This window comes from Alnus glutinosa, chromosome 6 (genome assembly GCF_958979055.1).
Source record: "Alnus glutinosa chromosome 6, dhAlnGlut1.1, whole genome shotgun sequence".
Lineage (NCBI taxonomy): Eukaryota > Viridiplantae > Streptophyta > Magnoliopsida > Fagales > Betulaceae > Alnus > Alnus glutinosa.
In genome coordinates, this window is record NC_084891.1 from 27,757,195 (window position 1) to 27,769,006 (window position 11,812).

At 35.6% G+C, this 11,812-nt stretch overlaps 2 protein-coding genes across 4 annotated transcripts; one reads left to right on the forward strand and one right to left on the reverse strand.

Moving 5' to 3' along the window:
• The first annotated feature begins 737 nt into the window (after positions 1–737).
• Positions 738–4,122, forward strand: LOC133871964 (L10-interacting MYB domain-containing protein-like). 3 transcript variants are annotated; one of them, XM_062309450.1, is made up of 5 exons: positions 739–931; positions 1,741–1,877; positions 2,601–2,667; positions 2,911–3,240; positions 3,315–4,122. In XM_062309450.1, exons 4-5 carry the CDS (start codon positions 2,911–2,913, stop codon positions 3,909–3,911), a joined length of 927 nt encoding a protein of 308 aa, XP_062165434.1. In that variant the 5' UTR covers positions 739–931; positions 1,741–1,877; positions 2,601–2,667; the 3' UTR covers positions 3,912–4,122. The 3 variants fall into 3 exon arrangements, with proteins under 3 accessions (XP_062165435.1, XP_062165434.1, XP_062165433.1); XM_062309449.1 differs by lacking the exon at positions 1,741–1,877; XM_062309451.1 differs by lacking the exons at positions 1,741–1,877; positions 2,601–2,667 and having other exon boundaries at positions 738–931.
• An 870-nt stretch (positions 4,123–4,992) lies between these two features.
• LOC133871383 (protein SPA, chloroplastic) lies at positions 4,993–7,232 on the reverse strand. The gene is made up of 5 exons (XM_062308828.1): positions 6,943–7,232; positions 6,766–6,849; positions 6,623–6,674; positions 6,145–6,301; positions 4,993–5,219 (listed from the first exon to the last, which is right to left on the reverse strand). Exons 1-5 carry the CDS (start codon positions 7,105–7,107, stop codon positions 5,198–5,200), a joined length of 480 nt encoding a protein of 159 aa, XP_062164812.1. The 5' UTR covers positions 7,108–7,232; the 3' UTR covers positions 4,993–5,197.
• Positions 7,233–11,812: the final 4,580 nt, after the last annotated feature.

Consider the following 11,812-nt stretch of genomic DNA (forward strand, 5'->3'; position numbering starts at 1 on the left):
CGGCCAACAAGTAAAATATCTATTGCACCTATGTAAAAAATATAAAAATACAAATTTATCATTAATTAAATTCAAAAGGGCGACTAAGACCCACGACTCCAAACCCATGGTGTCGCCGTGGGTTTCCAAGGTCCATGTTTTTCACTTTTTCTATATATTTTTTAAATTTTATAAACGAGACTAAAATATCAAACATTGACATTCTAATTTTGAATAATTTGAAGGACGACATTAAAAATCTCATAATAGTTAATGAAAAGTGATATATACACAACAACAAAAAAATGTGCACAACATGTATATGGATTTCTTTAAAAAAAGGAAAATGTTAAATTTACAACACCAACACAACAATCACACAACAACCCCTCATATGAGAGTAGACCCCACACACTGGGGTCCACTCGAAAAATGTTAGATTTACAACACCAATACAACAACTGTACAACAATCTCTCACATGAGGGTGGGTCTCACATACTGGGACCTACCCTCATGTGAGGAATTGTTGTACAGTTGTTGTATTGGTGTTGTACAAGAATCAAATCCCGGGTCCACTCTCATGTGTGTGAAGTCCACCCTCATGTGAGAGATTGTTGTGTAATTGTTATAATTGTGTTGTGTATGATTTAATATATACCCTACATAAAGGGTGCACAACAAAACACATGGTTACAGCCATGCATTGTGGAACCCAAAATGCGCATCTTCTTCGTAGATAAAACAAAAAAACCCAATTCACAAAATGGTGTGTGAGTGACCGAGTCAGAAGACGCGCCACTTCGGAGACCGCCCCAATCTCCAACTGACATCTTAACCCACTCAGCCAAAAATATATATATATATATATATAACCTAAAAATAGAGCTGAGGCGAGTCTTATTAGACTCTCTCTCTCGCCGGCGCAACTTTCTGGCCCTATTTCCGATCAGGTACTCCATCGCCATTATTGTTTTTGTTTACTGTAATTATCATATTATTATTTTCGTCTTCTTTTTATATTCTGGTGTACATGCAGCGATTTCGTGCATTTCATATGTTTGAATACATTCATTGAGTTGTGAAATCGAATTGCTGCCTCAGAAAATGCTTTCATTTTTGAAGTATAACTGTATAAGCGATTAAAAGATTAAGCGTGATTGTGGTAGCACTGTTGTTCTTTTTGTTGTTTATTTTTAGGGTTTGAAAAGTACTCAATCTGAGGGTCCGTTTGGTTCTTAAGAAATCAATGAGTCCAAAAACAAGAGGGAACGTACTAAAAATTAAGCTGCTTATGATGGAAAGGTGTTTCCTTTCCCTCAAAATTTTCCTGAGAACCAAACAGAGGTATTGTGAATTGTATAATTTGACTTTAATCTAGAGGGCTGTGTATGGTCAATCTGTGTAGATTTTTATTAGACTGAAATTGGTCAACCACTCCAAAAAGAGAGCAATTTAACGTAATAATCCTATACATTGTACATCTTTTCTTGCTAATGCTCATATTTAGCGAGAAAACTTAATGTAGTCAGACAAGGGAGATATGCGGAATCAAGGGTTAGAAGGAAGTTGGCAAAACCATAGGGACACAATGTGATGAGAAGAAAAGGCAGTAGTTTTTATTCACAAATGAATTTAATGTACTTCTTATCATTCTTTGAAAACTTTTCTGCTCACACCCCACCGCCACAAAACATGCACAAATGAATTATAATTATATGCATATTAGTATCTGATAATATGTTTGCTGTGTTTGCAAAAGGAAGTAGAAGAAGGTGGGAATTGTTATTTTTGGAGCTGAGAATTATGTAAGCTTTTGCATTTGAGAGTGCAAAGGCTGCATACAAATGATTGTGGATCTCTTTCTTCTTCCAATGTTAATCTCTTGTGATTGGTTATGTAAGTCCTAAGATATTCTGCTCTAACTCAAGTGATTTATGTATCACATCTGGATTGAATTGGCAAGAATTCCCAGTGTTAGGTCACACCCCCAACACGGAAAATTGTTATCATACCTTTATCCCTTTAAAATTAATGGGAATCGGAATTGCTGTTACCCTTTGAGAAAACAGCTATTTTTCATGATAGGACTGTTGAGGAAGCACCTGTACCTACAGGACAGCTCATTGTATAAGGAATTTAATTAATTGAAGATTGATGTAGAATATAGTAATACAGTCTGACATGCATAATTCTCTCTCTCATTGGGGTTTATGAATCACAAGTATATCAGTTTCACTTATGCTTTATAGAGACTAAAAAATATCAATTTTTAGGGCGACTTTTTTTTTTGTTTGGTAATATTCTGTAGACCGGCACATATTTCCTTGTGTTTGACCAATACTATTTGTTACTTTTGCACCTTACAGTGTCCATCTTGTGATATGAAAATGATTTTGATCCCTGCTTGTTTTCAGGATCACCAATTTTATCACAATCTGTTATGTTCATGTTGGTTTTTCTTGCACTTGATACTATTATATTTCCACCATTTTCAAGTCATATGGTGCAAAGTAGTGAATAACAATTTTTAGAAAACTTTACAGACCTGTTTGTTTTATAAATCTTGGTTTCACCTTGCTACTGATTAATAACATATGGTTATGTTATGCCATCTAACAGAGGAGCACGACCTGCTGTTCCTATGCATGCAACAGTGACAATCGTTTGGGTAAAAAATTAACTCAAGGTAATGATTGAAAATTATTAGGATTGTTTTTATTGCTGCATTTGATGAGACTATTTATAGGTCAAATGCATCATACTCATGCCCTAGTTATAAATGGTATTTGCCAAATACTTTCAATAATGAATTTTCATAAGCCATTAACTTAATTTAAATATCTATTTTGGTGTTCAAAAAGCTTTGCTTCTTAGCAAGATTTTTTTTTTTTTTTGGTGCTAATTGGCATATTGTTGACATCTATTGTAGATGGATAGTGAAGCCAGTCATCAACCAAAGCAGGAACGTTCAAGGACAAGGTGGACAGCATCCCTTGATAAAATATTTGCTGATTTGGTTGTTAAGCAGATTCAATTAGGGAACAGACCAAACAATGTGTTTGACAAGAAAACGTGGAATCTCATTCGTGAGGAATTTAATAAGCAAACAGATCTCAACTTCAATAACAATCAATTGAGGAAGCACCTGGATGTTCTGCGAACGCGCTTCTATAATCTGAAGTCAGCTTTTGATCAAAATAACGACTTTGCTTTGGATGATTCTTGCTGCATTGGGTTTGACCTATGGGAAGATATTGGGGTACATTTCTTTTCTTCAGGAAGTTTACTTCCATGAATATCTTATTTTGAGTTTCTGATAGATTTAACGTGTAGGCACAGCCTAGGACTGAAATAATCAAAGTCAAGGACTGCCCTATATACGAGCAGCTATGTGAAATCTTCACAGATTCAGTGACTGAAGGGAAATATGCACAATCCAGTCACTATGAAGAGTTAGACAGGTCTGTTGGAATAGACACTGCAGGACTAATTTCATGTCATGATGGTGGAACCCCACGATATGCAAATGCATCATCATTGAGACCTATGCAAGGAAACATGTCATCGGCAGAAAAGGTAACGAAGAATATTGCTGAGAGAAAAAGGAAAGGTCCATCTGAGACACATTCTTCTTTGGGTGGAAGCAGAAAGGATCAAGAGATGTATGATACTATGGCAGAAACCATGTTAGAAATGGTTGCTACTTTGAAATCGAGGGCAGTTGCAATAACGCCAAGTGATGACAAATTTACTATCACTAATTGCATTCGAGCACTGGATGAAATACAGGACATTGATGACAGGCTCTACTTTGCTGCTCTGGACCTCTTTGAGGACGCCAATTTAAGGGAGATATTCATATCTCTAAAAGGCAACAAGATCCGGCTGACATGGTTGCAGGGGAAGTGTGGTAAACCAACCAACAGTTAGTTCAGGGACCACGACTTTTTTGCTAATTTGAACTTGGGAATGTAAATGTCAACTTTACTAGTATAGTTTTGCTCGAGTGAAGTAGATTGTACATATTATTAATGTCTTCCTTTTTTAGGTGGAAATAGTTTGTTTATAAACACTGCATCTCATTTCTACTGCTGTAGTTTTGTTCATAATTGATTTCATGATTCAGGGATGAGATGATTTATTAATGGGAGTAACCTATGTGTGTGAAGTATTGCTTGCAGATTAATCCACCAATGGAGCTGACCGATGATTTACATGTGAAGTTCGAAGTTGATTTAGGTTCTCTCATGGAGAAATGGGTTCCTTTTCTAAGCAGTTCGGGGAACCAGAACCACAAAGGGTGGCACATGGCTCCAATCTAGTTCCAGATGCAAATTGACAAACGCACTACGCTGTACGCACTTTATGTTGATTGTGTAGAAGGCACCCAAGTGAGTTGGCAAGTAGCAATGAACCAATTGTCTTAGCTGGACGAGTTTGGCTTGCGAAAAAAAATTACTGTGCAAAAATAAACAGTCAAAATTACGAGATTGGGGGAGAATTATGGAGGCAATCTTGACCATTCATTATTGCACAGAAGAATCTCCAGTGATTTTTCTGCAAGCCATATATATAAGAACTGATCGAACTGTTGGTTAGAACTGTCACATTAATATTGTAAAATAAAAATGTGATTGTTAGCATTACTTTTATCGATAACATCTTGTGTGTTGGAACAAATTGGAGAGTGTCGAGTCCACTTAAAAGCATCACATTCTTGGATGGTGCTTTATGGACATAAATTTCTTACAAATTGGTTTGTAAACTTATACAAGCCAGCCTCTAAAAGCGACGTGTTCTTTAATCTATTAAAAAAAATGTGAAAAGTATATGCAATTAAAAAAAACATGTTTTTCATATGCAATGGACACATGTCACTATTAGAAGTTAATATGTAGGAAATTTTCTATAAGCCAGTTTGTAGGAATTTATGTCCGGTGGTTTATGGTTTATTCTTGGATTGATTATCGATAAAATAATAACATTTTTTTTCTTCCATTGAAGCCAAAGAAACAGCACACATCATTATCTTCATCAAATCACAACAAAACATATGTAAAAGAATAAGATAGATAGTTGTATCAATGATCAAATTATACAAAAGATGAAAGGCATGAAAAAGCACTAGACAGAATGCAGAAGATGTGTATGCAGTCAAAAATAGTGAGACGCTAATTTCTTCCAATTTCAAAATCACTGCTACTTCTTCTTGGGAATCAGTCATCATCTTTGAATTCTCTGTTCAAAACAAACATACACTCATCAATAGGATGCACATAATTGCCACTTTGTGAATAGTCTACTATATAAACCCATAATTGTTTCTCCCCATATAGATATCCAAACTTTTGAACTATTTTGCTTATTTGCTAAGCAGTATCTAGTACTGATTGTCGTAATATGGTATGAAGCTAAACACAGGTAATAAACTGAGTAACAATAATCAACTTGAAATAGATGAAGAGCTAGTCTGGTTGGGTGAGGAAAGAGACGAGCTGGCCAATGGCCACCAGTGTAATGGGGTGTGCAGGGAAAGTGTTTGACGAAATGTCTGAATGAACAGTCAGAAGAAGAAAAATAGACGTTAGTCACTGTTATTCTCTGATAGTATAAAGGAACAACAAAATTTTGGAAAAATTTGTTTTCTCGCCTTGTCAATCCAATGCGGGAGTTATGCATCATTTATAATAGTGATTACAAAAGTTCAAATTAGTTTGATTTTGAATTTTCTGTTTATGTTCTTATGAATCTTATCATTCTCTCTTGCTCTTCAATCAATTGGTTTTTGAATTATCTGCTGCATTTGAATTTGATCAGTCATTATGTAAAATCTAGCAACATGCTACTTGATCGTCCACAGAATCCTAATGTATCTGATTTCGAGCTTGCTAAGCTCATGTGGTTATTATCACATGAGTAATGTATCAACTAGTGCGATGCAACATTTTGGTTAGTTCATTTCCTTGTTTCAATCAAAGATGGTGATGATTCTATGTTAACCTAAAGTTATGCTTTGAAACGGTCATTTTTCTTTTCTTCTTAATTGCATGAAACAAAATAATTTATTGAAAAAAATATAATATTATTTTATCAATTCAGCCCCCCAAGAGAAAAATCAAGTATCTTACTAAAATATTTTTGTTGCACAGGGGAAAAAACGAACCTTCGATCAAGGTATCGGGGTTGTATGCCACTGCCTTGACATGTGGTGCATGTCAATGAACCCGCACCTTCACAATTGATGCATCGAGAGACTTCCTTCTCATCCCCACCAAGCTCTACTGTCACCGTGCCAGTTCCCATGCAAAATCTGCATTTCTCTGGTGAAGAGTACCCATTTTTATGAGAGGAAAGATTTCAAACTGGCGAGCATAATAATTCATCAAGTTAAGAACCCTAGCACTGCTACCTCTGTCATGTCAATTAGACAATTAGCCTATGGCATTGCAGTTGGGTTCAACAGGTTCTTTCTAAGAGTAACACGTACTATCTATATATCCATAATTTGGACAAAATTTTCCTCCAAATCAGTCTATTAAATTAACATTTGTTCTTAGAGCATATGATGCATTTTAACAGGATTAACAAGAAAACTTTGAACCTGTAATTTCCCTTGTGGTAACAAATTCACCATTACTTACGTGCCCCGGTGCCAGTGCACGGAAAGCATGGCTGAGTGTTTTCTCGCTTTGCCTGCAGCAACATAAACAACCCTCAATTTCATATTTTACTAAGTAAAACAAAATGGGATTAGAAATTAGAAGAAAGGGTAAAAAGCAGTTACAGCATTATCAATTTGGGATTCATAGAAGACTGGAATGCCTATTCCAACCGCAACGCTCACAAACCCCACCGATATTGCCACTACCTGCAAACACTATCTCCAAGTCACCCCTCTCACATGAAGTGCAGCATTGATCAATCTTAAGAAAAAAAAAGATAAAGTGGGTGGAGAAAGGACCGTGTTTTGATCAAGATCAAGAGCTCGAATGCATGGATAAGACGCCGGCGACCGTTGATTTCTCGTGGGTTTGTAGGAGAGAAAAGAAGTCGTAGGAGGAGCGAGCTTGAGAGGGCAACAGAGAAACGGGGAGCGCAAGCGAGGGAGAGACGGTGCTTGTGACATTTCTCAGACTAATCCAATTTTCTTCTGGGTCTCCAATACAAACACACACACAAGAGCGAGAAAGACTCTTGCTCAACACTAGAAGGCTAGAAGAAGCAGTGTTGAGCTGAACTCCAGCGCTAATGGATTTGGATATGTGGGGTGGGCGCAGACGTTAACCACCGGACAGTTGGAAAACACGTGTATCACAAACGACAAAGTTCTTCCACGTGTCTATGGCTGTATGGACGAGCATTGGTAAATGTGGGCTAAAATTTAAGCAGCCCAGGCCTCAGGTGTCCAGCCCATTTCTCTAGCTATCTAGCACTCTAGCAGGACCAGTGGGGGGTTTCTGAATTCAAACGGTGGTCCGAGGTTCATGGCGTGCGTTGAACCATAACCAGCCCAATATCTTTACCCTAATGCCACCACATTGTTATAATTTTGGGTCTTAACCCACGATCGAGGTCTCGGGCAATTTCTTGGAATTTCAATCCTCAGATCCAAACGAACGGTTTGGATCTTGCGATAGGATGTGCTGTAAAAAAAAATTACGGCAAACTAATTGTAGTTTTTTTAACGTTTAAATTTAATTTTAAATTTTTCGTTAGAAAGATAGAGAGTAAAAGTAAATTTGGATCATTAAAAAACTACCCCCACATATATTGTAGTTTTTCTACTGCACCAAATTAAACCAAATCTCTTGCCATTGTCTTCAAAGAAAAAAAGGAGGAGAAGAAGCAACTAATTATTAGTAAAAGGGACGTGGTCGGACCACACCTTGAGTAGTCGGTCATCCCCTTGAAGAGTGGTCGACCAATGCTTTATCTTTTGAGGAGATGATTGAAATTGTATGACCATTCGTCCACTTCAATATTTTATGGGAGTGACCGACTACCCTCGATGGTTCGAGGGTTGCCTATTCAATAATGTAGCCTATCAGCTAAACTTTATTTGAAATGAATAAAAAAAATAATAATAATAAAATAATGGATATTTTTTTTTTGTTCTTTTCTAAATTTAATGAAAGTTAATGACGACCAAAGAGTTCCGTAAAGAGACAAACGCATTTGAAGTTGCTTGTGATGGGAAAAATTAGAATCCCCTTTTTCATATATTGGTCAGCTCATAGACAAGGAAAAAACAGTTTAAATCGTGTTAATGACTAAAGAACTGCCCTAAAGAGTGAGAAAGGCATTGAAGTTGCTTGCATTGGGAAAATTTATATTCCCATTTTTTATTTTATTTTTTATCATAGAGAAGTACATTCCATACTTGTAGGACATCCTGATCAATGAAATTAACGGTGCGCGTCAAATGGAAGTATGCTGGTTGTAAAGAGAGAGAGAGAGAGAGAGAGAGTGAAAGGGGGAAAGAAATGAGAGCGACGGGGCACCAACCTACTATAATTGAAAGCACATGAGATGAGAGAATTGAGGATGATGTTGAATGTGCGATTCTTGTCTCATAAAATGGAGCGGACTATAGCTCCATAGCGCTGTAATAGTACTACTTTTATCAACACGTAGAATCCAAGGCTTTGGGACCTCCCCCACTTCCACATGCTTCTCCTTTTCTCTCCACCTTGCTTGCGTTCTAGATAGAGTTTTACTTTCTCATAAACCTGCTTTTTTTACTTTTTTTTTTATCTTTACTTTCCTTTCTGTCTATTATCCATTATTTGTGCTCTTCGCTTTCTTATACTTGACACAATCACAAAATAAAGGGCCATGCATGTCCTGTCCTGCCCTGCCCTGGAGCTACATGGAAATTTATCTTCTCTCTCTCTCTCTCTCTCTCTCTCTCTTTCTCTTCTTCTTTTGTGATTCCATGAAACCGTAAAGAGTCCGTCAATGGGATCGAATAGGATGCTCGATCCAAATAGAGAATGATTATTTTATGGTCTAGATTAAAGTTTTACAGATATCGTTAATTAATTAAGGCTGCAAAGGGACTTTGAAATTGCTCATGATCATTGCATCATCCTCGATCTTGAGGTTAAGCAACGACCTGCACAACTTTACTGTTCACTATATAAGCCTCGTGGCTTGCCAATAAAAGACAGCTAGTGGGTTAAAAATGGATGGTTGATTCCTTAAAAACTAACTAAAAAAATTGGCTTAGGTTAATTAATTATGATCACATTACTTTAAAAGCATGATTTAATATAGGACCTACTGCATGCTCGATCTATAACATATAGCTGATATTGAGATCAATTAGGTGCGTATAATTAAATTCATTATGTGATGCCAATTTTGTTTTAAGTACTGTCGGTTGTTGCTAAAAAGTACTCCCTACTCTTGGTGGCCACGATAATGAAAATAAATAAATAATGCTAAATATCATAATTTTTTTTTTCATAATTATCTCATAATTAATGTTGACATAGCAGTCCCAAATAATCTTTGAACCAGTTTTCATTAAAAAGAAAATCTAGTGATTAGTCAAGAGTGTCATATCAACATTGTGGGATAAAAATATAGTATTTAGCATTACTTTGAAAAAATAAAATACGAGTTTACTTAAATCACATGGAATACTAATGATACTCTTCACACCCATTTATCACATTTGTTTCACACCCGCTCACATAACGTGTTTTAAGTGACTTTTTTTTTTTTTTTTAAGTGGATGACATAGGAAGCTACTTAAAATAAGTCACATTAACAGGCATGAAATAGATGCAATAAATGAGTGTGAAGAATATTAGTACTTTAATTAAGAAGGCAATATATAATACATGGTCAAGATAGAGAGGAATCATCTCACAATTCATATTTTGTTTTGTTACATCTACCTGCATAGTACCAAGCATTTAAAACTTTTAAATAATATGATAACATATTTATTACGTGACAATATATATATATAAACTGTTAAATCCTTAAAACTTAATCTAAATCATGTAATAATTTCTCTCAATTATACTTAAATCAATGGAGAAGATCCTAATCCCGGAGATAAGCCATGGATATTCTCTCTCCATATTTGATTCAATTATTAATGTGAATTAATAAAAGTACAGTACTTTCAAATTATTGAATGACTTTAACTTAATGGAATTAAGCACTCTTTTTAACTTGAATCTTTCTTAAACAATCAAAATTGAAATATAATTAACCTCGAGTCACATATTAGAGTGGCACCGCCAAGCTTTCGGCTGCAATTATTTTGATTCCACGCGTGAGTACTCAATGTTGTCTTTAAATTTGATGATCAAACTCCATCATAAAAGAAGAAACTTGATCTTTTCATAAAAAAAAAAAAAAGAAGAAGAAACTTGATGCTATGCTTGCATCGATCTAACATTCATTGGATTGAATTTTGGTGGTCTCAATCAAATCATGCTCCCCCTTTTGATTTATTAAATTTTTGTTTACACATGTAGTGGGCTAAAGCAAACCAAGCTCTCAACCCATTTCGAGCCTGCTTTAATCAGCAAAACAAAGCATAAAGATCATAATCCTTTTTTAAGGTGATAGAAATAACAAAAAGAAGATGCATCGGCATATCTAATAAAAATGGTAAAGAGTCTTTTACAAGGCGTCATGCATTTTCCCATGTGAGAATAAAAGTGAAAGTCAGATTGAGAATTTGAGAGTGACAGAAAAGCAGAGAGAAAGGATTTCAAGTAGAAGAGTGTGACCAAAAAGGAATGGAAAAGAAAGACACGTAAATAGGATGAGATTTTGTCAAAATATATATTAAACCTTTTCAATCCTTTACTCTACAGTTTTAGCTTTCATAATATCCGTGAATTCGTTACAAAATTAATAAGCTAATATTGAAGAGTCTATCTCGTTTAATTAAACGGATCGGGTTAAGGTTGACCTATATGGTCTTATACTAATATCTCGATACGATCCAAACCCGACACACAATATAAGAGCTTACGATTTTTTATACGACTAACGAACCTAATACAAAATTAACTAATTAGGGTTTATGGGTCTAACCCATTAACTAAACGGGTCAAGTTACAATTGACTTATATAGTCTTATACTTCTTCAATATGAGCTAAATTTAACATGCGGACACGAATTACCACTCTTACTTTAAACACATTCAGCTAAATATTTAACATATTAAATTTCGCTTATTAATAAAGAGTTTTAAGTCCATACGTAAGACCCTTTCTATCCGTTAAGATTTTAAAACAACTGATAATCTAACGGACCTTAAAGCCCCAATTCCCAACCCCCAAAAAAAAAAAAAATGATTGGGTGGGAGCCCAATGTTGTTTTGAAAACATTTTAGGAGATATTAACATTAATTCTAGACGCCCCAATTTTAAAACTTCCTTGGGCCTTTTCTCACTAAAACGATATCGCTTTGGGGCTTGATATACATATTCTATTTTTCACTTTGGGGTTTAATAATAGTATTCACTTTGCTCGTTATCCATAACGATCGGATTCTTTGCTAACTAATCGGCGCCTCATTGTCGCTTCGACTTTATCCAAAGCACTGATTCGCTCACCCCGCGGTGACGTTCTTTCCATGGCCTACCCTATGTGTTCACATAAATACCACCACGTAATTTAAATTGTCATGCATTTCCCACTTTTCTATCGAGGACAACACGGTAAATTGGTGAGAGATGAAACCATTATCCGTTGTCCGCACTCCGCAGAAACATTGGTTGAAACATGTCCGTCTATAATTCTTGAGATATTATTATGGATATATTTTTTAAATTTATTAAATTAATATATATTTAAA